General features: G+C 41.8%; 1 protein-coding gene across 1 annotated transcript in view; it reads left to right on the forward strand.

Annotated features, from left to right (window-relative positions):
• Window positions 1-27,067, forward strand: part of RYR3 (ryanodine receptor 3) — a 373,779-nt gene that overhangs the window by 51,667 nt on the left and 295,045 nt on the right. Inside the window, exons 7-11 of the mRNA XM_089906254.1 lie at window positions 11,138-11,212; window positions 13,510-13,588; window positions 19,717-19,829; window positions 20,749-20,848; window positions 23,927-24,020. Coding sequence (XP_089762380.1) covers window positions 11,138-11,212; window positions 13,510-13,588; window positions 19,717-19,829; window positions 20,749-20,848; window positions 23,927-24,020 — 461 coding nt within the window. The remainder of the gene's footprint in view (window positions 1-11,137; window positions 11,213-13,509; window positions 13,589-19,716; window positions 19,830-20,748; window positions 20,849-23,926; window positions 24,021-27,067) is intronic.

Here is a 27,067-nt window from a genome sequence, read left to right on the forward strand (position 1 = left end):
GAACTTTTTGGCCAACCCGATACTTGCTGACTGTAAGCACCATACCAGTTACTTAGATGAAGGGTCCAGTGTGGCTGGGGAAGTCCCGGAAGGGTGGTGGCTCTCAAGCTAGGCTGTTCGTTAGAATTACCTAGGATCCCGGGACTCACCAGAGACCTACCAAATAAGAGTCTTAGGCAAATGGTCCTGCCTTTGGGGCTGTAGTTTTTTTTTTTTCCTCACTTTGTTTTCATTTTGAAAGCTCTACCAATGATTCTGAGGGATAGCTGGGATTGAGGAGCACTTCTGTATAATCAACCCATGAGAGGTTCAGGAGAACCATTTCCACTGCCCTCCGAGCAGTGTATCGTCCACGGACACATAGGAAGTACGAAGAGCACCTGTTCTATCCATCCACAGGCCCACACCTACACAGAACTCTTTGAGAATCAGCTTCTCCACCTAAGGCCACTTCATATACTTCAAGGAAAGGTCAGGCTCTTGTTTGTTTGTTTTGCTTGGAAATGTAAACTTGACCCTAGGCTTATTTTGTGGATGTAGAGAAAACAGGATGAATTTCTCTCTATCCAGCAAGATCATAACTGGGAACAGTGCAGGGGGGTTAGAGGGATGAAGGAAACAGAAGTTGTGTTGATAAAGGGCATCCAGGAGAGAAAAATAATGGGTTAAAGAGTGCAGGAGAGAGAGAGATCAAACAACAAGATATATTTGAGTTCATTTTCTTCCTTATAGGCCACATGAGTAGAGGTGTTTGCACACAGTCGGACTCAATAGTGGTTTTATGATAAAAACTTATGCCTATTTTGTTAATTCCCAGGATGAATGGTGATGTGTTTTTTTTTTCCCTAGAGACATAGTAGATAAAGACAGTATTTGATTTTTCATGTCCAGGTAATCTGACCTTTTAGATGTTAAACTGTTTGTAGGAAATATTTGTTGTACGATGCCTTGGGTGAAAGGAAATGTTTGAGCAGAGTTCTTAGTCTTGACCCTATGTGGCCACTGGTCCACCATCCCATCAGAGGCCTGATGAATGATGAGGAGGTATGGTTCAAATAAAAACTAGAGCAGTGCCTGGAAAACAAATCTGGCTGACAGGGTCCTTTTATTTAGAGAATGAACTTGGCAATGTTAGATTCTTAGAAATTTGTTAGTCAGCTATAGGAGAAAGGGGGAAATTTAATTCAGAGAAGAAAATAATTGCTTCACCTCTTTCAAAGGTCATCAATCTAAATGTCTTTAATACCCTGACAAATATCTCCTGTCAATTTGCTCCTTTAAAAGATACCATAATAGGAAATATGTTCGAGCTGCCATCCTGGCTGTCTGGTTTCCCTGTGGTGTCTACCTGCAAAGAGAAGCACAGGTGCAACTAGAATGACCCCGTGCTCAATTTGGAGGCGTCCCAATGGCCACCATTTTTCCCCTCAATGGAGAATGCTTATCCTCCTGTTTCAGAATCAGCATTTGTAAAATCCCAGCCCGAGTGGGAACCTCCAAAAGTCATTTAATTTGTTCCCCAAGCATCGTGGGTTGGAATGGGAACATGGTTGCATGTGTCCACCATTCTCAAAGAGCTGAGACCTTTATTTTTAAAGACTTGAAAGGCAGGAGATTCCTTAGTTGCCTTTAGTCGTGCATTCAGGGCTCAAATCTGCACCATCCACAGGCTCTTCCTTCTCATGACTTGAAGTGCTCACAGGAAATAATGAACTCGGGGTCATAACAACAGCTTCTCTGCTATCCCTAAGTCATCTGAGCCATCTCTCTGATTTTCCTCACCCCTTCGGCCACATCTGTGCAAAAGAGAAGCCGTGTAGGCACTTTCCTGGAAGAAAATACCTCCTTGCTGTGCAGGTTCTTGTTACAGATAAGGCTCATGACCCAGAGCTTACATTTGCTCACATAAGCCTCTGGCCTTTCATCCTTTTGTCCTGAACTACTTCCATGTGGCTATGAAATTAATGACTTGAACAAAAATGAGATTGCCAAAATGTTCTCACCCAGGAAGGAGAATTCTAGGTGCTTCCAGGAGGTTGGGTTGGCTGAATTCAATGAATGATAAACTATGGAAATGGTAAATTTGGCATTCCGTGCTCGATGGTCGGGGGATGGATTGTTTGGGTTTTGCCTGTATTTTCTCTATTTAAGAAGTGAAAGAAAGAAAAGAGACTAGCCTGCCTTTGTGCACAGCTTTTTGATCACTCTGTTCTTGGGCCCTGGGATATGCAGTGATGGTGAGTGAGCAGTACTGAGGGCATGGGAGGTCGGGCTCCTTGAGTCACGGTCACCCTGCTGACCTTGCTGGGAGGTCAAGTTCTGCCATAGGCCCTCTGCAGACCAGCTTTAACCTTTTCTCTTTGGGGTTGTACTGTGCCTGCAGCTTGTGAATCGTGGGTCTGTCTTGTCAGTAGGGCAACTGGGCAGACTGTCGTGATCACTGAACGTGGGGAAGTGGGCTATCAGACGCTGTACTTCCTCCTCTTTTCTGAACTTCATTAAAATTCTATTTCATGACTTCAGTTTTTAACAGTATCCCAAGAGGCCCATGAAGGATGCAAAGAATGTGTCCTCCTTTCGTGTGTGTTCACCTTAAGGGCCTGCACTGTTGTGGTCGAGTTGGCCCAGACTCACTTGAAGTGTTTCTTATAGAGGAAACCTCATTAGGGGACTCCATCCTGATACTGTTGCTTTCTGTATAGCCAATGGCTCAGAAATCTTTGACTAAGAGTTTTAGATCCATATTAATCATCCTTTTATAAGTGAAAAATCAAGGTGTCAAATTGTAAGAATGATACCTTAGACTTCTTATAGTGTCTTTATATCCCAAAGTGGGGAACCAAAAGCTGGACTTGGCAATTACCTAGCTGAAGAGTAGGGTATCTGATCCAGAGAAGGCGGTGAAGAAAAGAGTTTAGTTTCCTGTATTGGGTTTTTCAGGAATTCACACATAGTGAGGGAGTTAGGATGGCTAGAAAGTGCTTATGGAATTGCTATTGTCATATTCCCTGACTCTGACTCCAAATCACTAGTCATCTGTCCATGTGCCTTCCCACCCCTGGACTTTGTAAATTCCAGTATGCTACTTTAACTGTCATTAAAGAGGGAAAATTGTCTCTGTTCCCAGGAATTTCCAATCCAAGACCTGGTTGGAAAGTGCCCCAGCAGTCGTGCCATTTGAGCTGGGGAGTCCCATCTGTCCCACTGATTATGCGGTTCTATCTGTCAACCCCTCCTAGAACAGCGGGGTGCTTGAGTAGGGTCTTGGGAATTTGGCCAGAAGGGTGTGATGGCTTGTAGCAGTTGGGGGAGGTAGACCTGGAATCTGATGGCTGGTGGGGGCAGCCTTGGGAAGCACGGAGTAGTGTAGAAACCATGTCTCTAGGGACAAGGGTGGGATCCAAGGTGAAGGATCCACTAAGGGCTGTCAGAAGAGCCAGGATGTTTGAGATCCAAGTGAGAGTGACTCCCTGGGCAAGAGATTTTCCCTATGGAGTCTGGGATAGGCCTGAGGGAACTCAGCGGAGGACAGAGGTGTCTTGGATAAAGGCTGCCTCTCTGGGCTTTCTATCCAACACCAGGGTAGGGCTAGACTCTGGAATCAGTGCCTAACTGCAAGCATGCTGGGTATGCCTTGCCAGCCACCTTTCAGACAGGTGAAGTCATTTACAGAGGATTCTGGCAAATAAATCACACCTCGAGCAACTGAAGTTTTAACAAAGAGACAACACTTTAAGACACTCCATTGTTTTAAACACATGCAGCACGGTGTTGCGTCCCAGGCACACGGACGTTTTACTGAAATGATCACGTGGTAGTAGTGCTAAAGAAAAATTTGGAAAAGGAAAGTCCAGTGGTTCTGCAACCACCCAAATGGCTATTTCATTTTTATAGGTTTCCTTATCATTCTTGCATATATATATATATATATATATATATATATATATATATATATAAAATAGTAGAAGGCATTTTGCATTCTGCCTTTTTCACAATGGTCAACCATAACCATTTTCTGTGTTTCCAGTAGCCTCTGTAAATTGTCTCCTTTCATGGTTGCAGGGTAGAACATCCTGAAGAAGCCCCATGTTTTACTAGACAGTACTTTTCTTTTGGATAGTCAGGTCCTTTCCGGGTTCTTTGTTTGCCCCATTATGATGCTCTTTTCACTTTTTTTGAATTATTCCCAGAAGTAGGATTACTACAGCAAAGTTTACTGACTTCTTTATGGCTCTTTTTATATACTACCATCTTGCTTTTCAAGAGTTGTATTCAGTGCCACCTTACAGGGTAGCACCAGCTAAATTGCGACTCTGATGGCATTAAGGCTTTTTCCCCATTTTTGAAAATTTAGTTGATGAAAAATGATACATCATAGTTGCTTTGTCATTGCTTTCATTACTAGAAGAGATAAAATCTCTGCCATATGTTTTAATTTTATTCCTGATATGAATCATTTATTCATATCCTTTGCCCATTTCTTTATTTGATGATTTTTTCTTACATTTCAATGAGATGTTAATCCTTTTGTCAAAGTGATACAAAGAATTTCTGTAGTCTGTTAAATGTCGACGTTTCCATTGTTCTGAAGTTTAGAAATCTTGGTAAAATCCTGTCTTTTTATTTCCTTTGAACTTATCTGTTGCTTCAGAGCATAGATAAGTATTAGCTCTGTAAAAGAATGTGGACTATTTATTACATGCTAGTTGTCTTAGAGTTTACTTTTAAAATAAATTATTTAACTCTGTTACCCATCCATAATCTATCTTTTATATTTCCTGTAGATCTTACGGAATACTTTTCTATTTTGCTCTCCATGTATCAAACAAAGAGACATTTGCTTAATAATCCTGCCTTCCCCGCGTTGTACTAAGAATCTGCTTTATCATATGTTGCCTTTCAGCTTTGTTTATGGACTGTCTGTATTGTGCTACATTCTTCTTTTGAACCATTACCAGAATGAATGAAAGAATTTTGCTTTGTAACATTTTCTGAAACTTGGTTCCTTTTCAGAATAAATTTCTTAATGTTTATGTTTGCAGATTAACTGTATAGTGATCTTGTTGAATTCCTAAATACCCTACTGGAATTTTCATTAAAAGTACATTAAGTCTGTAAGTTAAATTTAGGAGAATAAGCATTAACAAATACTAGTATTTTCATTCTGTAACAAAGTACACATTTCCATTTCACCAAATCAAATTTTGTTTTATAGAGCAGAAGTTTGTGGTTTCATTTTGAAGGTTTAGCTCAACATTTAGGTAAATTCCTAAAATTTTTAATACCTTGTAGCAATTATGAATAGAAACTTTCGTTATGTTTTCTAACTGAAAATACTAGGTTACTTGCTTTTGCTTCTGCTATTAGGTGTTACTGTTTTTTTACAGTAACAATGGCATAATTGTTATTTAGTTGTCGCTTGTGTCAAAGGAAACCTCCTGGGCGATGTAAAGGGTCTCCAGCGTGTTGGAGGAAACATTGCTCTGTGACCTTCTAGCAAGGCTCCTTTCTTTCTCTGATAGCCTGAACGAGTGGAAGGGAGGGGAGTGGGGGAGGAAAAGAAAATGAAAGTACACACATCCACACCCAGGAAGTGATGTCGTGCCCTGCAAGCCCTCCAGGAAGGTAGCCCCCCAAGCTTTCACAGCTTATGTTAGATCCACAAGGAGTCTTTCCAGATCCTGGGAGCCCCAAAGTGGAATCTGGGGTTCCAGATTATAAAAGAAGGTGGCTTAGAGATCTGACAGTCTTGAAACATTTATGTATGGCTGGAGAGAAGCAGAGTTCCCCTCTCCTTTGTTGCCGTATTGGGATTATCTTACTGGGTGACAGTGTCCTCTGGGAACCTCCTAAAGAAATGTCAGTGACAGAATCACTTCTGAAATTACAGACGAGATGATTGAATTAATGATCTAGTGGAACATTTTTCCTCAGGACATGGCATCAGGGTGCTTCTGCTGGCTTCACCCCCTGCTGCACTCCCATCCCACGAGGTGGTACCATATATTCTCATTCTCCCAATGATGATAGCCAAGGTCACTCCCAGCAGGGGCAGGACTGCCATCCCAATAAAGTCTCACAGTCTTGAGGTCTGGATCCCGCTTGGGAAAAGACCCGTGAAGTCTTCTATGTAGCATATCATCTCCTGGAATGTTATCTAGAATTAGCATCAAATAGTGAAAAGAGTTGGTAGAATTTGTCGTTAGACCCAAGTTGAAATCCAAGCTCGCTGCTTACAAGCTGACCATAGGAAAGCTTCTCTTTTTCCATTTGTATAAGGCAGACAAAAGAACTGTCTCATCCAATTATTATTCATTTGTTCAGGAAATAGGAAGATGAAATATGAAAATGAGTGCCTCCTGTTTGTCAGGCACTGGTAAAAGTGATGTTGATATGGCAGAGAATACACCAGAGACTCATGGAGCTTATGTCCTAGGGGGAGGGAGGGAGGGGAGATACATGTCAAAAACAATATATCAGCTAATAAATGCCATGAGAAATAATAAAGCAGAAAAAATGTGATCAAGTAAGGGGGATTGTTCTTTTAGAAGAGGTGATCAGAGAAGACTTCTCTAATAAGATATCTGAACACAGAGATGAATAAGGATGGAAATGAGCCATGAGAATATTGAAGGAAGAGCATTCCAGGCAGAGGGAAGCATATGTGCAAAGGCCCTGTAGTAGGAGATTGCTTGTCTGAAGAATAGAGGCAGGGTCATGGGGCTGGAGCAGAGGGAGTGGTGGAGACCCTCCTGCTGCTGGCCGGTGATGAGGTCAGATAGGTGGAAGGAACCAGATCGAGTAGGGCAGGGAACGCAACAACAGGTCAAATCCAGCCTATGCTTGTTTATGTACAGCCCTCTAGGTAAAAATGGCTTTTAATTTTTGAAAAAGTTGTTTAAAAAAGAAGACTACATGACATATGTGTCCTGCAAAGCCCCAGTTATTTACTGTCTGGTCTTTTATAGGGAAAATTTGCCAATTCCTGATGCAGGGCCTTAGAAGCCATGGTGAGGACGTCATATTTCTAAGTGTGAAAGGAAGCCATTGGGAGGGTTCTGAGCAAGAAAATTAACGTGAGGTGATTGACAGTCTTAAACAGATGGCTCTGACTGCTGTGTTAGCTCAGACTATAAATGGGGTGGGTGCAGCAGGGAGCACAGTTAGGAGGTGTTATAGTCAGGGTGAGACAGGCCAATAGGTTGGACCAGACTGGTAGCAGTGGGACACTGAATAGTCGGATAGAGAATACATTTTGAAGGTGGCACCGAAGGTGCTTTGGATGGACTGTGGAGTGAGAGAGGGAGGATGGAGTAAAGGATGACTCCAAGATTTTTGGTCTACATCCTCTCCTGAGGTTGTCCTGGAAACTGAATGAGAGAATGATCTTTTCTGTCCTTAGGGTTTGATGCCTTCAGTTCTTCTACCATTTTGTAGTCAGGGTTACCTTCCTAAGGGACAGTTTTGATTGTGACATTCTCCACATAGCACAGGGAGATCAGCTCAGTGCTTTGTGACCGCCTGGAGGGGTGGGATAGGGATGTGGGAGGGAGGGAGACGCAAGAGGGAAGAGATATGGGAACATATGTATATGTATAACTGATTCACTTTGTTATAAAGCAGAAACTAACACACCATTGTAAAGCAATTATACTCCAATAAAGATGTTAAAAAAAACAAAGAAAGAAAAAGAAAACATTTACATGATTAAAAAAAAAAAAACCTCTACCAGTGTCCCATTAGCTGTGGAACGGTCAGGTGTGGCCCTCCATAATCTGACAGGCCTGTACCTGTGTCCTAACTCATTTCCAGCTGTTCCCTTTCATCAAACCCAACGCTAACCAGTGAATCGTCCACCAGTCCCCACGTGTACTTCATACTCCCACCTCCAGCGCTTTGCCTATATGGGTTCCTCTTTTTTTTTTTTTTTAATTATCATTACACATCAACAGTCCTACTAGAATGTTACTGTCTACCTTTTTCATAAAGCAATTCCTTAACACCCTCGTTACCCTCCTGGTCTATTCCAATGCTGTTTGTCTTCACCTCTTTGAACAGGGATGTCATTTCTATTTGTAACATGGTTTTTTATACACAAGCCTTGTCTCCTGCCAGAATACAGAGAGGGAGACAATAGAGGATATGGTCAAATCCCTCGCCTTTGTTAAATCCCAGCTTTGCCCTTGGAACCTGCATGACTTTGAGCAACTTACTTTACTTCTTGCAGCCTCAGTGGGTGCTTCCATAAAATGGAGGTAATTCCATGGTTACTTCGCAGCACTAATTAAGAGATAGAATGAGATGATTCCCGTACAGCACTTAGTGTAGTTATGTACCTGCCATGTGGTTAGAGCTCATTTAATTCCAACTGTATCAATTCACCTTCATTAAGGAGCTGAGGAAGTATCTTTCTATCCTATTCCTCCTGGTGCTGTGTACCCTGGTTTTGTACACAGTAGGCAAATGAATATATTGTAAAAAGTACAGTGAAATGAGTCAGGTTTTGGAATTAACTCTGAGTTCAGTTCCCACCACCATCACCACCACATCCAGCTGTGTGACTTGTGGCAAGATCCTTTCCTCTCTGAGTTTCAAATTCCTCACGTTCCAAGTGGATGAAATGATTCCTACCTTGAAAAGTTAGGAGGATGAACTACGATGGATGTAAAGCACCTGAGGCATGGTGTGTGCCAATGATAGCTCTCACCAGGATGACGATTATCAAAGCTTCTGCAGAGGGCTTCCCTGGTGGTGCGGTGGTTGAGAGTCCGCCTGCCGATGCAGGGGACACGGGTTTGTGCCCCGGTCCGGGAAGATCCCACATGCCGCAGGGCGGCTGGGCCCGTGAGCCATGGCCGCTGAGCCTGCGCGTCCGGAGCCTGTGCTCCGCAACGGGAGAGGCCACAACAGTGAGAGGCCCGCATACCGCAAAAAAAAAAAAAAAAACTTCTGCAGAAAAAGCTCCGTTACCTTTCTGGCACAGAAGCTCCATCATTCCTTAAAGCACTGGTCCTCAAAATGTGGTTTCTGGACCGGCAGCATAATCAATGTCATTTTCCCTGGAACTTATTAGAAATGCAAGTTCTCAGGTTCCACCCCGATCCTAGTAAAGCAGACACTGTGGAGTGGGGTCCAGCAAGCTGTGTATTAACAAGCTGATGTGCACACGCATCTGAGATCTTAGTGGAGGGAAGAGTTGGCATGGGTCGTTCCCTTCAATCCCAGAGGGGTAGTTAAGTCACTCTGCTTTTCTGTTGGCATCATAATTGAGGACATGAGAGCCAGGAGATGTTTCCAGCATTGCCAGAGAAGGATAGCACAGGACCCTTAGTGCCACTTTGGGGGTCAGCAACTCCTGACTCTTTACCTACGATTACTCACAGAGTTGACAGGAACAAAGAAGAATTGAAGGAAGGTGTGACCCATGGTTAACAATGGGAAGTATAGTTTAGTGAGTAGTTCAGTTTGAGGCACAGGACTAGTCTGGGAGCATAAACCCACAATATAAGCCATCGTGAGCTATTAATTAACTTGTAATATTACAACTGTCAGTGAGTCTGACAAGATAATGAAAATTCTTTAGTGTGACTGATTTTAATGTAAGCTGTTGACACATTCGTAAATACAGCAACTAAAGTTAGTTCAGATGGTTTCAAGAAATTCAGAAATATTGTGAAGAACATTTAATCCTTCCGTAGTATTAAGGTCTAGAGAGCGTTTAAATATCTCTATAGCTGTGGGAAAAAAAGCACAGCCACATTTATATATAGTTACCGGCTTTTTTTTTTTTTAAACATGATACCACATTTATCTTTTTCCTTTTCTTTAGGCTCCTTGTATGACATGAAAAATCATCTCTTTGACAGGGTGATTCTGTTAATCCAAATAGAGTTGAAATAGAATTACTTCAGGCCTTACCATCTAGACCTCTGCCTTCTCTCCACCACCAGCTTCCCCTTCATCACCCGTGGCCCTGATGAGGGGTCGACACGGGAGAGAAGCAGACCCTCGAACCAGCCCTTGGGCTTGCTGCTATGTAGCTCTAATACATGATGCATAAGAGGTGCCCTTGGCATATGGAAGGAAAATGTTAGAATTTCTGTTTGTGATTCATTTTAATCTCAGGCTTTGAACTCTCTTTTTGTCCACATTTGGGGATGGTGGTCTATGTGCAAATATTTCTTCCTAAAAGGGGTGTGTGATCAAAAAAATGGGACTTGTCTCTGAGGGCAGGTTAACATGACAGGGAGAGATTTGGGTAAAAGGTTGAAAATGTTGATGCCAAAACATTCTAGAATTTTCTGTAGATTTCAGTTTTCCACGTTACCTTTTCACCTATAACTGGAAACATAACAGCCTTGTCTCCTGTCATGTGCTATTCAGTTCAGATCACGGGGTGCCAATCAGATAAGGGGAAAAGTAAGAAGCAGACATCAGTGGCTTTACGTTGGGCTGTCTCTTCCTCTTGGGCCTCTCCCGCTGCTTGGGCTGCCACTGAGTGAACAGCCAGAGTGGAGCTGCCTGGTGGGGCACAGAAAGGGCACCTAGACGGACCCTTAACTAGAGGATCTATTCTCGCATCACTGGCTGCCCTTTTAAAGCCCTGGATTTCAGAGCCATCTCTCGTTGCTGCAATGTGGGTAAATAGGACCCGTTTACGTGAGTGGGCAGGAGGCAAAAAAGTGCCTTGAAAAGAAAAGACCACAAGGCACAGACTGTGACCATATGCCTGCCCCTAAGCTGCCTTTTTGTCGCTAGGCTGTAGTTACATCACATTTGTTTCTCTCTCTCACTCTGAACGCTTCTGAGAAGTTTCAAAGGAAGGTAAGCAGTACCTATCTAATTTACGTGCTTCTCTAGTAGAACGGCTCTGGGTTTCCGCTGATCCCGGGCAGGGGCTGTTTTCAAGAAGAGGCCCCACACACGCTCTCCCGGGGATGTTGCATGGCTGTGGTCACCAGTCGTCCCCCACCTCCCCCGCCTGTAGGCTGGCCACTCGCTTCTAGAATGAATTCCTTGGGAGCTTCTCGATGGGTCTTTTCTTTGTAGTCTGTCTTCCAAGAATTCTTGTGCTGCTTTGCCGTCAGAGAGGCCATGCCTGGCCGGTGCTGACATTTCTTGCCCTCCTTCCCCACAGGCTGCACAAGGGGGTGGCCACAGGACCCTGCTGTACGGCCACGCGATTCTCCTGCGGCACTCCTTCAGCGGAATGGTAAGCATCTCTGGATCCGCTTTCACCATTCAAGGAGGAGGGGAAAGATGAGGAGGGAAGAAAGGGCAGGAAACCAGCAAGTGTCTAGATCAGGTTAAGTAATCAGCGGGAATCATTTGAAATGGAAGTAACTATAGCACATTACTGTCTTAGCGTTTCCTTCCTGGAACCTACCTCACTGAGCACTTATATATTTGTGTTTGTTTAATGTCTGATCACCTTCCTCCCCACTCCAGAGAAGGACCGTGTCTTGTTTTAAATTTATTTAACTAAACCTACCTGGACCGAGTGCAGTGCCTGGATATACTAGATGCTCAGTAAATACCTGTTGAATGGATGATCAAATGAACCATGGAATAACCGATGACTTGCACATATGACGTATACGAGCATAACCAGTGTAGGAGAAAAAGCAATCAAATGGATTTTTTGTGAAATTTCTCCTCTTTTACTAGCTAAAGGAAATAGGGTGGTATCTGGTGCCTTCAGTCCTGAAAGAATCTGAAGGTATTATGTTAATCCAGAGGTGGGAGACAGACAATGAGCAAAGCAGTCACGGGAAGCAGGTCAGGCTTTGATCTATTCAGGGATCTAGAACCAGAATTAACTGAAATGGCGATTACTCACTATAACTTGAAAATTTTTTCAAGTTTTAAATAAATATAATTTGTTAAACACAGATACTGCAGTTCTTTTGCAGGGAGTGTTAAGAAGAATATCATGATCTCAATCAAGTATAATACGTACCAACTCTAATAAACTTTACCCCCAGTTCCTACATGTATCATTCTCCCTTGCTATCAGTATAAGGAAGATTCCTTTCTCTAGCCCTAGTGGAAAACTGTGACATGAATTCAAGACTTTATTTTCACACATTTTATACCTGCAGCAGCTGCAAAGTTTGTCTCAAAGCTTGAACTATCAAATTGGCAGCGAGAGCAGCAGCTACCTCTTAAATTATTTATTTATTGCAGCATTTTTTTTTTTCCTGAGCACTGGTAAGAAGTTGACCTTTTCAGCCTGAACATTCGTCTGTGATAATCCCTCGTGCCAAAGGAAAAATAACAAAAGTGACCAAATCAAAGGTTATCTGAGCAGGAGATGGGGACAGAGAGTGGGGAAACTTTTGCACCCTGACACTCTCTAGAATTGAGAGGTGATCATTCATCTTTAAGAATCTGGTGCTTATCCATAGGGTAAATAAAACCCTAATACCTCTCTTTTTCTACCTAAATAGAATAAACAAAAGCTCAAAAAGCACACTTCTGGCTTTGAAAACTCAGGCTAGCATTGTGCGAGAGGAAGGTTTACATTATTCATCCTTAGGCTGGTTACCCCTCACTCCCAAGAAATACCACTCACGGTTAACATGAACTCTATCCTGGCCAGTTCCTTTTAGGAGCAGCATTGAGCATGCAGCCTATGAAGATGACTGTATAATACAATGATTCTCCATTTTCCTGTTGCAGTGAACTAGAAGTATAACTCAGCAAGTTTGTGCCAAGTGCATATCCGCCTCCCAGTCTAATTCTAAGACCACCCACTGTGCCTGTCAATAAAAGGAGGCAGGGAACAGGCTGTGTACTTTTTTCCTTTATTAAATTATTTTTTAAAATAATTTTTAACTTTTACATGCACATGTATTTTTATCATCAGAAAAAAAAAAAGCCATAGGCATTATTTGAGAAGTTCTAAAGCTCATAGAAAATTTGAAAAACAGAAAATAAATAGAAATGGGGGCATCGTTGCGGTCGCTCCCACTGTCCAAAGACAACTTGTTATCAATTTGGTGTAGTTCCCTTTAGCCTGGGTGCTAGGCATTTAAGTTTTGCATACGTGGCAACTGTATAAGTACACTATTTTGTGTATATTCCATATTGTTACACACTCTTGAAAAATATGCTTTGTGGTAGCATAATATTCCATAAAGTACCAAAGTTTATCAACCTTTCCATTATTGTTGGCCATTTATGTTCTGTTTATATTGTTCTCAGTTTTAAAGTTTCTCAGAGTATCTTTGAACAAAAGCATATTTAATATTTCAGACTTTTTCTATTTCAGACTTATTCCTCATAGTCCTATGGGTTAAATCACTGGGTCATCAGATAGGAACATCTTTGAGGTTTTAAATATTTTACAAAAATATATCCCAGAAGCACTGTAGCAATGAACAAGGTAAACAGGCCCTTTTCATAGTAGCCCAATGTTGAAATTGACAACTGGAAGCCAACTAGTGGTGAGATGCCAAGATTTGACAGAAGAGTATGACTTCACTAGCATCTACTCTTGTTCCACAGTATCTAACATGTTTGACTACATCAAGATCCCAGACAGATAAACTTGCCTTTGATGTAGGTCTACGGGAACATGCCACAGGTAAGTCAACATACCTAGGTCTGCTGCTCAGTGGGGTCTTGGGCTAAGGGCTTTCGAGAAGGGTACTGAATGCTACTCATTTGGGATTCCAAACCAAACTGGTCAATATCAACCTGGTCTGATAAAACTTTGGAGAATTTAAAAAAAGAATGTGTAATGAAAACATAGGAACTAAGAATGAGGGCAAGCATAATTTTTTAACCACAGTCTGCCAGAGTCTCAAAGAAAAACAATTTTTAGGGTTAGGAACCAAAAGTAAGTAGAGAAGTTATTCCTGAAAGAAACCAATGGTAATGAATAATCGCTAAAAAACAAAGATAGCATAATAAGCGTTTACATAATGAAGTATAGAGTTGAGATCAGAAAAGTAGTTCTGGGACTTCCCTGGCAGTCGAGTTGTTAAGACCTCGACTTCCGGTGCAGGGGGTACATACAGTTCGATCCCTGGTTGGGAAGCTAAGATCCCATATGCCTCGTGGCCAAAAATCCAAAACATAAAACAGAAGCAATATGGTAACAAATTCGATAAAGACTTTAAAAATGGTCCACGTTAAAAAAAAATCTTTAAAAAGAGTAGTCCCATTTTATTCTGCAGTGAACCAGCTATTTTTAAAGCAGTGTTTCCCAAATGTTAGTCAATGACATCCACCATCATGGTGTTTGCCATTCCTGTACATCACTTTTATTATTATTTATATTTTTCTTTACATTTACTTACTTTTGTACTTATAATTTTATAATAAGACTAAACTAAAATCATTGGTATAAGTAGAAAACTGGTATTGCTTGCCTTAAAAATAAATATAGAGAAAAGAAAACCATGTCACTAAATAATTGAAGAGGTGTTGGCAAATATTAGAAAAGTGTTCATGATATACAAGCTCCAAAGTGAAAACTTTCTGATAGAATCAGAAGGCTTAAAAGTAATAAAAGAAACTTCTCACTATATGATTCAATGTTGTTTAATTGCCCTCCACCGCCAGTGCTATACATCGTATACCATCATATAGTTTGGGGAACACTGGCTGTTTTTTTTTTTTTAGTTCAGTCGAAAATAATGACAGTCAAGTGATGGATCCTAAGAAAGGTGGTGACCAGGAAGATGCAGTTCTCTCTGGACACCAGAAATGAAGAACAGAGGGCTAAGATAATTGTCAACAAATATTTCTAGTTATAGTATCAAAGAAGGGGCTGACTTGCTGTGGGTTATTCCAAAGACCAGTGGAGCAATGGATAGAAGTTGAAAAGAGGCCCATTTCGTCTCAAAGAAGGAAACCATTTTGTAATATCTGCAAGTATCCAGTAGAGGAACAGCTGGCCTCGGGAAGGAGGATGTTCCCTGTGGCTGGAAATATTCATGGGCAATCTATCTGCCAAGGGCATTACATACATAATTTCTGCTCTATTTAGAGGTTGGGCTTATGGACCAATCAGGATTCTTGGTTGCAAACAGCAGAAACTAATTCCATTAACTCAAGCAGAATGAGAGTTTCCTGGAAGGATATTGTGTAAACCTACTCTGAAGCTGAGCCCCAGCCTTAGAAAATGGGCAGAAACAAAGGCAAGGGAAGAGCAAACAGCCTAGGTCACACTGCAGGAAGAGTCTCAAAGTCTCAGTCTTTAATATCATGACATTTTCCCCCCAATAGGAAGAGAGTTCCATTGTTGGGTAGTCAAACAAGGACAAAGTCCGTATGGTCTTGCTGAAACTACGTCTGTTCATAAGGGGATGATCCAGATTGTCTGATTTTGCAGATATCTAGAAAAAAAAAATCTCGGGTTTAACCCATGTGCGTTTGCAGTTTCTGCATCATGCACAGTCACATCCAGAACGCCTGACGAGAGCCCCTCCCTCTCCTCCTCTTTGTACAGAGCGGAAGAGTGAGCCTGCCTCTTTAGGGTTTTTTTTTTCTTCCTGAAATCAGATTATATTTGAATTTGATTTGAGGTTGCTTTGTTTTCAGCTAAAGTGTTATTCTTAAAATATAATTTCCTCTAAAGTATTGTCAACCTTTGCTGAAAATTACAAAATGAGTGAAGTGCCACACATTCTGAGCGTAAGTTGACCTCTAAATATAAACCAGCTGTCAGTCTTAGAGCACATAATCGGAAAAGTCATATATGGTCATTCTATTTATACCAGTAAAATGACTTCAGACTTTTGGAGAATTGGGAAGAAATTTGAGAAATAACCACTTTCTAGTCATGTGTTCAGGAAACCTTTTTTTTTTTTTAATTATTAGAGCCTCCAATAAAAATAGAGGGAAATAGCAGCAGAGAATATTACTCTTTCTAGCACTTTTTTTCCTAAATTCCTAAAATCAGACTTGGTGTGAATTCTGCTGACAGATTAAGGAAACACATGCACCAACCCAAGTTCAAGGTAGCTGATCAGAAGCTGACTTTGGCAGAAAGACAGAGGGGAAAGTGTTGACCAGGTGTTCATGAAAGCCTAGAGCCTAAAGTAATTTATTTACCTCCCTCACCCCCAACCCATTTCATATTCTCCTTGAAGAAGACCAGCTTGCTGTTTGCTGGGGAGGAGGAGAGCGCTGATGCAGCTCAGATACGGTTCAGTATGGCCTGGAGTGGGTCTTCTCTCTTCAGGAGGAGAGTCACTCAGGATCCAACAGAAAAGCATTGTTTTTTACCCAGGTCATTCCGTGAATGCACTTTTGGCTCAGAAACCTCTTCTGAGTTGAAAACAAGTAGTTGAGTTGAATCTCTAGGAGAATGTGAGTAGAAGTTTGGAAGCAGTTTCTTGAACACTTCTGGAAACTTTTCCGCCTGCACAGTGGTAATAAATGATTTGACTGACCTAACAGAACTGGTGACCATTTTGCCCTTGATTTTGCTTATTGGGTTCTTTCTTTTCTCCTTTTAAAAGTTTTTTGTTGTTGTTTTGGTTTTAGACATAGCTTTAGAATTAGTTTAGAATTGGAAAAAAATGAAAAAAAAAATACCCACTAAATGTACTATTAGGTATTTTAGGACCTTCACCTGGCCCGTACACATCCTACTGATTTGGGGATTGACCCTGTCCCTGGGCTCCAGACCACTACGCTGTTCCCAGGAGAGGGCAAGAGAACAAGGATTCTCTTCTCCCGTGTGCCTCTTTAGGACCCCTTCATCCTGGTCCCTCTCAGTGGTCCAGAACACATGATGGATATATACATGTCATTTCCCCCTTCAGATGTAGATGCCAGCCTCTTCTGTTACAAAATTTTAAGTTTAATCAAAACGTAATCAAAATGATCATACTTATTTGTCCAAAGTAAATCAAATACCCGTACATAGTTAAAAGAGAGACGTAGTACTCCTATGCTTACTGGAAACATCCATCTCCTGCCCCACCCCCTCCCCGTTCTGAATTCCTGCATCTCTGGGGCGTCCACTTTCAGCTCCTCTAGTATGTTCCCCACTTGTGTGTGAGTCATACAGTTTACTGCTATTTAGTTATTCTTTCCAATTAGGTATGATCTATTGATGTCCTAAATGAATAATACAAATTTAGCTCTTAGTCTCCACTCTTCCCTGTCTTCTTTCCACCCTCCCAATATATTTGCATCCATTTTTTATATAACTACCAAAGTCAATATTAACTACTTACATTGGCATAACTGTAACTTTTATTTGCAAGTGAGACTCATGATATACTATGGGCAGTTCACTTTACTGTATTGCTTTTGAGTTTCCCAGTACTCAATAATTGCCTTGTTTGTTGCTTTACTTTCCGTGACCCAGTCATTCATTTCTAAACTGTCCCATAGAACAGAAACTCTCCCCTGATTACATTCAGTCACAAGAGCTGTTCTGTCAGTTTCATCTTCTTAGAAACGTCCACTGTCATCCGGGAAATTCCCGTTTTCTCTCTCCAAGATTGTGTATTTCCTGGATCTCATGTTTTTCTCCTTTATTGGTTTATCACATCGTTTTGGGGGACTCCATTTCCAGTAGCTTTTACAGAAAAGATCCATGGGAGAAAAATTGTTGTCTGAAAGTTTCTTAATTCCAGCTTTACAAGTAATTCATAAGAGTATTCTACATTGGAAATATTTTTTTCTCAGCATCCTGGAGGTTTTCTTCTAGCTTTTGGTCTGGCTGTGAGATGTCTACATTCTGATTCCTGATCTTTTGTGTGTGACCTGTTTATATTTTCTGAGAGCTACTTGGATCTTCTCTTTTGCCCTGATGTCTGCAGTTCTACAGTGCTATGTCTTATCCTGGATCCTTCTTGTTCTTAGTGTCACAGGAGTGGACCCTGGTGTGTGTGTCCATTCTCCACTGTGCTAGGGACTCTGCAGGCCTCTTCAATCTGAAAATGTTTGTCTTTCAGCCTTGGGAAAATTTTAATATTATCTCTTTGTTAATTTCCTCCCTTTGTTTTCTCTGTTCTTGCTTTTTGGAACTCCTCTAGACCGGTTTTCTAATTTTCTTTTCAGTCTTGTTTCTAATCTGTTTTTCTTCATTCTTCATTTTGGGAGAATTTTTCAACTTTATCCTGTTTCTTTCTCTCTTTTTCAGGATCAAAGAACTTTCTTTTTCTTTGAAGGGATCCTTCATGGATACTCTCATAGCTGCTTCATGAATGTTACTTTTTCTTATCTCTCTGAGATTATTAATTCTAAGATTTGCTTAAAGTTATCTTTAGCTGTCTGTAATCTTCGTTTTTTCCCTTTACCCACTTTTTGGTTTGTTCCCGTCATTCACGTTAGAGACTTTCCTCACATGTCAGGTCATCCTTGGTCCCCACTGATGTTTAGATCAAGGCGGTAAAAAGCGACAGGAAGTACTGACTGTGTGAGTGGCTTGCCATCTCTTAAGCCTCGCTTTGGGGTAATCTAGCAGGGACCTAGGCATTGCACTGGAGATGCCCAAACAGGTATCTTTTATGTTGGGTAGTTTGGCTTCCCTAAAGAGTAATCATTTGGGTTGGGGGGAGGTTCAGCATTGCAGCTGGCATTCTGGAAGCTGAGGAATGGAGGTAAAGGAAGAGGAGCTGGGGTTTTACTAATCAGGGCAAAGAATTCTGATTATTCTCCATTTTCAGCAAATACTCTTTACTTCCTTGTCTGACAGTGCCTGATCCATGGAAGTCGTTCCATGGGTTTAACTTCTATTCTTTTGTACAGTGGAGGGGGAAGAGTCACCTGGCATGCAGGATAAAGAAAGGGATGCAGAAGGTTAAATGTTCACTTAAAACCTTCAGCCAGGGCTTCCCTGGTGGCGCAGTGGTTGAGGGTCCGCCTGCCGATGCAGGGGACACGGGTTCATGCCCCGGTCCGGGAAGTTCCCACATGCCGCGGAGCGGCTGGGCCCGTGAGCCATGGCCACTGAGCCTGCGTGTCCGGAGCCTGTGCTCCGCAACGGGAGAGGCCCACGTACCGCAAAAAAAAAAAAAAAAAACCTTCAGCCAGTCCTCCTGTTTTCAACCCCATACTCTATAGCTGCCTTCACAGGGAACTGTTACCTCCAATTCCAGAGAGTTTCTGGAGAATATGTAGCAGGAGTGGCCTTATTTCTTGAGATCAACTTCTCATCCATTTTCTTACCCAAAGACTGGAGTTGTAGCTTTCTCTTGGCTAAAAGCATCTATCCATTCCTTTTTCCAAAATGTCAATTTTTCTTCTTTGCTATTAACTTCTCACCTGCTGTCTTAATCCTCGTAGATTTAGGCCTTCTGAAAAACCTCTGATTTTTTTTTTTTTTTTTAGTGGAATTACTGATGATTTAGTAGAATTTCATGGGGAAGAGGTGGGGCAAAGATAAAAGTCTGTAAGTGGTCAGTAGACCAATGAAGTCATTTCTTAAAGATTTGTAGGTGCTTATGAAAAAAAAGCATATTACCATATGTATTAAAAATACTCAAAGGCTTCTATAGCTTCTGACCTCCAGTACTCTTTTCCAAATACTGTCTTTCTGTCTCTAGAGAAAATGAAAATGATAAACACACACAAGAGCAGATGTGGGGGTAACTGGAATGCTTATAGATAAATAGAAATTGGAGTGTGCGTGAGCACGTGCATGCGTGTTTCAGGGATTCTCATCAGGAGGAAGGAGAATGAGGGACAGAATTAGGGACACTGGCTTCCAAGAAGCAGTCACTAACTCAAGGAGCCTTTGTGTAGGAGAAGCCTGTTGGTGGACCATACATCCCGCTTCCAAGCAGAGGTCTGAGGGAGAAAAGGTTCGAATTGGTGATGACCTCATCCTTGTCAGCGTATCCTCTGAAAGATACCTTGTAAGTACCTCCTAACACAAGCATCTTTCATTTCCAGAGTAGTTTCTTTTAGGAATAGATGGCCAGGGAGAACAGAACCACATTAGATTGAGTAGGATAAGATACCTTTACACAGTATACTTGAGAGGTGATTAAATCCTCTCTCCAGCCAGTTTATCATGGGGCCTGGAATGTAACTGTTAGTTATTTTTTTAGATTAAAGTACTGTTCCCAGCAAACTCTGCTTAAATGCCCCCAGGCTCTTCCTTAGAAAGCCAACTATTGACACATTAGTTACCATCACTCTCAGTTTATCACATGGTTTAGCTCTTGTCCAATGAAGAACAAGCCAGAAAGTGTTGGATATAAAAACGTAAACTTATGTTTGGAGGGAGAAAGAGAATTGTACATGTTTCAGTGTGTGGGATGTCACAGTGGTTAGAAGAGGCAGGTGAGATTTTGCACCTGGGGATGGTACTAGGCAAGCATCGTTGAAGTCAAGCCCTTAAGGGGTGGAGGTGGGGCAGTACCTTGCAGATCAGACAAATGTCAGAGATAAGTTTTTAAGCTTCTCAGCGCCAATCCTACCAGCAGATTTTACTTTGCCTAGACCAAAGGCTGGAGTAATTTTTCCCACTTGTGAGTTCCCTTCTCCTACCAAGAATAGACATTTTATAACTTCCTGTTGAATCAGGGATCCAGCCTGAGGGGATGGAGTCTTGTCTGCCACCTCTGTAGCTGAATACTTCCTCTTCCCTGAATAAAGTGTCCCACTTTGAAGCTGCTTCTAGATTGGGTGGAACACTCTCCCACAGGCTACGTAGAAAAAGCCCGATGACAGTAAGGCTGTTTAATTCAGTCCTTGAAATTCTAGGTGAGCTGCTTCTGTCAGGACTGGCCTGTTGATTTAAAGGATGTCTCATTTCTGTTTCTGCTGCAGCATCTCTCAATATCAAATGGTAACATGCAAGTGGATGCCTCCTTTATGCAAACACTCTGGAATGTACATCCTACGTGCTCGGGAAGTAGCATCGAAGAAGGTGTGCTTCTTTGTGTGCATTCAACTCTCAGCCTGCCCGTTTGTCTTGTGCTACGTATATTGACATTTTCTGCGACTTCACAGCTCCTGCCTGAATGTCCCGGTACACAGCGTGATTTTGGTTCACCTGAATTCCTTTCTCTGATGTTAGTGTGGATGATTTTCTGTCCTGATTTCTGATTACATGAGCACTCCTGACATGCTTTTTCAATCCTTTCGAGTTCACTATTGTTTTGGCGCTATGTGTATTCAGGACCTTGGAGACGTACCTTCCCTCTCCCACCGACTTTTCATTTTTATTTATGGTTATAAGTATACAGACCTTAGCAGGTTCAGTTTTAGAAGACATTATTTGCCAAGAAGGTGACTTTTTAAAATATTTCTCCCCAGTGCATCTCGCCATACAGGTGGGAGAAGGACTTTATAGTAAAAAGATATTTGGCCATTTGCTTTTACTTGTATTTATGGAAGGCCATTTAAAAACAACAAATGGTATTTTCTTGTTCTCTTAGAAGTAAGATCATCAAAGTTTGTTCAACATATCCTATTTCTTGGAGCCAGGCAAAGTCAATACACCTTTCAAGTTGTATAATAAATACACTGGCCTTACCTTACGCATGGGTAATATCACAGCTGAGCACAGTAATCAAATGGCAATGACCTAAGGGTTATCACGTCACATTCTAGCCCTTTATAGCAAGATTAGGATTTTTAAAAATACTCAAATCACAGGCTTTAACCCTGTTTTAAAGCTTGAGCCTAGTAGTTTCAGACTTGGAATGCCTCTCTGTTTCATGATGTTGGAAAATAGAGGGAAAACAGAGTTTTCAAGGTGACACCCCAGTTTCAGGAGGCGTCATAGCTAAATTGAATAATCAGGAAACAACAAATTTGTAACTCTTTTGGCAACCGATGGAAGACCTTTCAAAAGCAGGATATGTTTTTAGCTCTCTTCTTTCACACCAGAATTCACCCACCGCTCTAAGTCTATTGTCAATCATTCCCTTTCTATCAGGAATCAAGGAACTGGGTTAAAAAATCTTCCCCAAGGAAGTTTTGACTGAATCTTCTCCACGTTAATTTTTTTTCATTTCCGCTATAGGAATAAAATTATTGCCCAGTCCCAAAAGAGGGCTTGTGGAGATTAATTAATTGCATATCACTTCACAACAATGCTTTTAGAAGTATTGAGTGCCCTTGTGATAGAGCCTGGGTAGCTGATCACTTGAGTCATCCGACTGCAAAATGCTCTCTCAGCATCCACTGATGAGAAACCCACTATCAGCCCTTGAGAGAGTGAGTGATCTTTCTTATGACCCTTCTTTCCTGATTATTGCCCTGGTATGTTTCAACTAAGAAATGCTGTGATGCTCCAGCATTTAGCAGTTTCCTCTGTGGAGCAGGATATTGATTGGAGGAGCCTGAGGACTGTAAATGGTGGGCTCCAAAGGGAGCATGGCCTCACCATCATGAGACGATGGAGAGTTTAATCGAGTAGCATGGACATATATACACTACCAAACGTAAAATAGACAGCTAGCGGGAAGCAGCTGCATAGCACAGGGAGATCAGCTCGGTGCTTTGTGACCACCTAGAGGGGTGGGATAGGGAGGGTGGGAGGGAGACGCAAGAGGGAGGGCTTAGGGATATATGTATACGTATAGCTGATTCACTTTGTTATACAGCAGAAACTAACACAACATTGTAAAGCAATATACTCCAATATAAATGCTTTAAAAAAATGTGATCATGGAAGGGGTTAATTTTCTAAACAAATTGGCTGTTAACAATTCCCCTACAGCATATCATGAATTATTTTAATGCAAAAAAGTATGCAGTTGCAAATATTAGTACAGTAAGAGAGAGGAAAATGATAAAATGACTTCTAAATATTTGAGGGAAGTTTAAAAAGAGCTTGCCTTGCCTGGATGAAGAAAAGTGAACCAGGGAATATCAGACTGTCCCTGTATAAGATGCATTGATAACACCCTTTTCTACTCTGGCATAACTTTTCCTTCTTGCTGTTTTGCTCCAACACCCTAAATAGTTTGACAGCCCCTAAAGTGATCTAATTATGTGATTTTCTCAAAATCCTGATACAGACATTGAACATATTAAGTCCATTTGTCTCCTGAGAACTGTCTAGCTGGGAGAATTTTTTAATTCAAAGGGATAACGAATTTCATTTCGTCATGCAAGATAAAGCTCAGACTGGGGCCCCTCTCCTACTACTGTGTTGTTTAAATGGAGGCTCACAGTTTATTTGAAGACTAACTGGTCATCGAGTCCTTGAAGTTCATTGTTTCCTATCCATCTCTGAACTCCATGGCTATTGAGATTCCTTTCCTTATTCTGAAAGCTAAGGGCTCGTTGATAGCTGCCTCTGTGCTTGTCCACTCAGAGATACTGGAATGTCATTCTGCCTTCTCCTTGGTGCTGTAGAAATAGTGTCCTGGTTTGATCTGTGTTTATTTAACGCGTTGGAAAAGTAGCTCCTCCTAAGAGAGCTCGGAATAACAGTTTGCTTCCCCCTTCCCAGCACCTTCTTTCTTTCTCATGGCTGCAATTTGATTTGGAATTTGCCACAAAGTATACACATCCAGATTGTAACAGTTTATCCAAGAACTTGGTGTTGGATGTATTTATATCCTAAACAACTGGAAAATCCTTATCCTCCTAAGAGTAGCAGCTTAAATTTCCTTTTGGCCTTGTGTTTGTGTGTATTTTTAAATGTTGCATTATTTTTATTGAGGCATAATTGATATACAACATTATATTAGTTACAGGTGAACTTTTGGCTTTTAATGATATGAATTGACTCATTGTTTTCACCCTCCCTTTTGGTATTGGACTTGCTCATCTCTGAAACCCTATTTAACTTTCAATGTTAGAATTGTTTTGACTTTCTTGTCTTTTCTACCTGAGACCTGAAGTCGTGGAATCTGTCATTTCCCAAATGCTTTTTCTCTTGGTGTTTTCCATAACTGACTCAGATATGCATGAATTTACCCTTTTTAAATACAGTGTTCTCATTATTCAGCTTCCTGTAAGCTCATGGTAGGATATAATTCTCTTATAGGATACCTACTTGGTGGGCATGTAGTTCGTCTTTTCCATGGTCACGATGAGTGTTTGACAATACCATCTACAGACCAGAATGATTCCCAGCACAGGTAAGCCAGTAGCTTCATCCTTCTCTTGTCTCCTGTCTCCGGTGACTCAGACTACAGAGTTGGCTTTTGGATGTGGAGACAGATGAATTCTGTAAGTGTTAGTTAATTGACGAACTTCCCTCCAGTCATGGGTTGCAGTTATAAAACAGGAAAGGCAGTATGCTTGAGTGTGCTCACAGGAATAGCTATATACACATGCTGCTTCTTAGGCAAGCAATTCTGTGGTGCTTTTCAATCCCTTTGTTTTCTGTGGTTGCTTCCAAATCTAAGGAGTTTCTGGTAGCATTAATTGTAGACTGAAGAACGCTTTTTTTTTTTTTTTTTTTTTGCGGTACACGGGCCTCTCACTGTTGTGGCCTCTCCCGTTGCGGAGCACAGGCTCTGGACGCGCAGGCTCAGCAGCCAGGGCTCACGGGTCCAGCCGCTCCGCGGCATGTGAGATCTTCCCAGACCGGGGCACGAACCCGTGTCCCCTGCATCGGCAGGCGGACCCTCAACCACTGCGCCACCAGGGAAGCCCTGAAGAACCCATTTTTGTGATGGAAATCAGGATAGTCATTCTAGTGAGTCTGTGCACTTACATAAATTATTCACCAGGCTCTTCAAAGGCAGATTATCTCTATTACTCCCCCTTTTATGTACTATGAAGGTGAAGTTCAGTGATTTCATTCTGCTTATCATCAAACAGGATTGGAGAAACCAAATGTCAATATCCAGCCAGAGCTGGATTAGCAGGGGATGGTGCCGGGGCGGCATGTAGAGCGCACTGCTGAGGATAACGTTTTCTTTGGGCCTCTAGTTATCTACTCAAAGGATTCTTTTCCAAAATTCAAACTCAGGAGATGGAAGATATTAATCTAGGTCTTAAATTCACACTGAAGCATCCTTTAGTATTCTGTTTATATATAGAGGAACAGAGTATAAAAAGCTTGGCCTCTGTAACTATGGAACTCTGATATATTTTAAAAAATCAAATCTCAGATGTAAATTAGACTGAACTTAGGACAGCAACAAGTCTGATCTCCCAGATCGCTCGTAATACATTCTTTGGTTTTTGCATGATGCCTACGGGAACCTCATTAACTGCATTTCTTTTACTTCATTAGAAACACACGATCACATTCACACATCTTAGAAATCATCTAAGTCAGGCTTCTGCCAGAGGTCACACACTGGATGATTTCAGATGGGAGCCTGAAACCCAGAGATGCTGAGTCTCCAGCCAGGGCTCCTTCCTTATTTTATGTTCTAAAGGACCCCCAGGAGCAATGTGCTTGCGTGTGTTACTGTGCATCTTAGAAACTACCCATTGGCAATGTATATCCTTTATTGTTCTGAACCTCTTTCTACGTGCTCTGTCCTCTGTGTATCCCTTCATGGGAACCAGATGTGACCCGGAATGGTGTCTAGCCTTCCTGGCACTGGCCCAGTGGCTGGCAGTTATCTCTGAGTAGAAAAGTTAGGCTGACCTGATTTCCCTTGGAATTAAGGATTCCCTACACTAGATAATGTCATGTGATCCTACTCAGTTGCGATTTTCTTTTCCTTTTTTAAATTTTTAATTTATTTTTTAAAATATTTATCTATTTACTTTTGGCTGTGTTGGGTCTTTGTTGCTGTGCACAGGCTTTCTCTGGTTGCAGCGAGCAGGGGCTACTCTGTTGCGGTACTCAGACTTCTCATTATGGTGGCTTCTCTTGTTGCGGTGCACGGGCTTCAGTAGTTGTGACACGCAGGCTCAGTAGGTGTGGCGCACGGGCTTAGTTGCTCCACGGCACGTGGGATCTTCCCGGACCAGGGATCGAACCCATGTCCCCTGTATTGGCAGGCAGATTCTTAACCATTGCGCCACCAGGGAAGCCCTCCTTTTTTTTTAAACAGTGAAATTATGCAGTAGCCCACGTACTGTCTCTTTAATATCTTATCCTGCTGCAGTAAGGCAAAAGCTTGCAGGTGGATACAGAACTGAAGTTTTGTTAGTGAGTTTGGCAGAGTTGGCTACATCTAAGATGGAACAGGTCAAAACTCACTAGTTCTCTCTTCCCTTTCCTATTCTTTTTTTAAGGAAAGGAATTTGGAAACAATTAAAATAACATTTGCATGGCCCTTTACCCCTCCCACACACACACATGCACCTGTCATTAAATTTAGAACCAAATTAGAAGCATCTGGGCAGAAACAATGCTACTTGGAGAAGCTTGTCATTTGGTGGGCACTCCTATTGAGTGGTTCAACAAGATCCTGACCCCAAAGAAAGGCTGGACAAGTATTTGAAAGAAGGTGCTGGGGAGAGTGAAACAGATAGAGAGGAATTCCCAGAATGGGCCCCCTGAGCAAGGCATGCATGCCATCATTGAGTTAAGGCCAAAGGTGGCTGAGGATTTCACGTGATCTAATTTGTATTTTGGGGAAAAAAAGAAATCGACAGATAAAAATAAAAAGGCTATTCCTTTCCTTTGTAAGGAAAAATAAAGACTATTCCTATGAAGGAGTTGAGACTGGGGTGAGTCAACAGTGGCTCCCTTATACTGGAACTCGGATTTTTGTAGCAACTGGTCTCTCATTCAACACAGGATGCCTCGGCATTATTTGCTGTCTAGGTGAGGTGAGTGATAAGCCTCATCATTGTCATGTGTCATCAGGTAAATCCTCAGAACTGACCAGGATAGCCAGGAATACCGAAATTTGGGAGAGCACAAAGGAATAGGAAATCAAGAATACACAAAAAGGTGCCCAGAGTCAGGAAGGCATGCAAGTGATTCCACTGTAATGGGGCTGACTTTCCAGAGGAAATCATTCCTTGTAAAACCTGAGAGCAGCCAGGCTGGGTAGAGAGGGTGACCGTCCTAGGGTGCAAAGCCGAAAGAATAATCTAGCATTCTGAGCTCTGATCCTTGCCTCTGCCTCAGGCTTGTCAAGCATCCTGGAATAAGTCACTTAACTTACTGAAACTAAGGCTAAGCTGTCAGCCAAGCTTTCAGAGCACCTCAGCTCCCCACCCACTCACCTCCTCTCCTTGGGTAATTGTTTGAGAGCGGGGGCAGGTT

The sequence above is a fragment of the Delphinapterus leucas genome, chromosome 2, assembly GCF_059928025.1.
Source record: "Delphinapterus leucas isolate spDelLeu-1000000601 "Yukka" chromosome 2, BTC_Dleu_Yukka2, whole genome shotgun sequence".
Taxonomy (NCBI): Eukaryota; Metazoa; Chordata; class Mammalia; order Artiodactyla; family Monodontidae; genus Delphinapterus; species Delphinapterus leucas.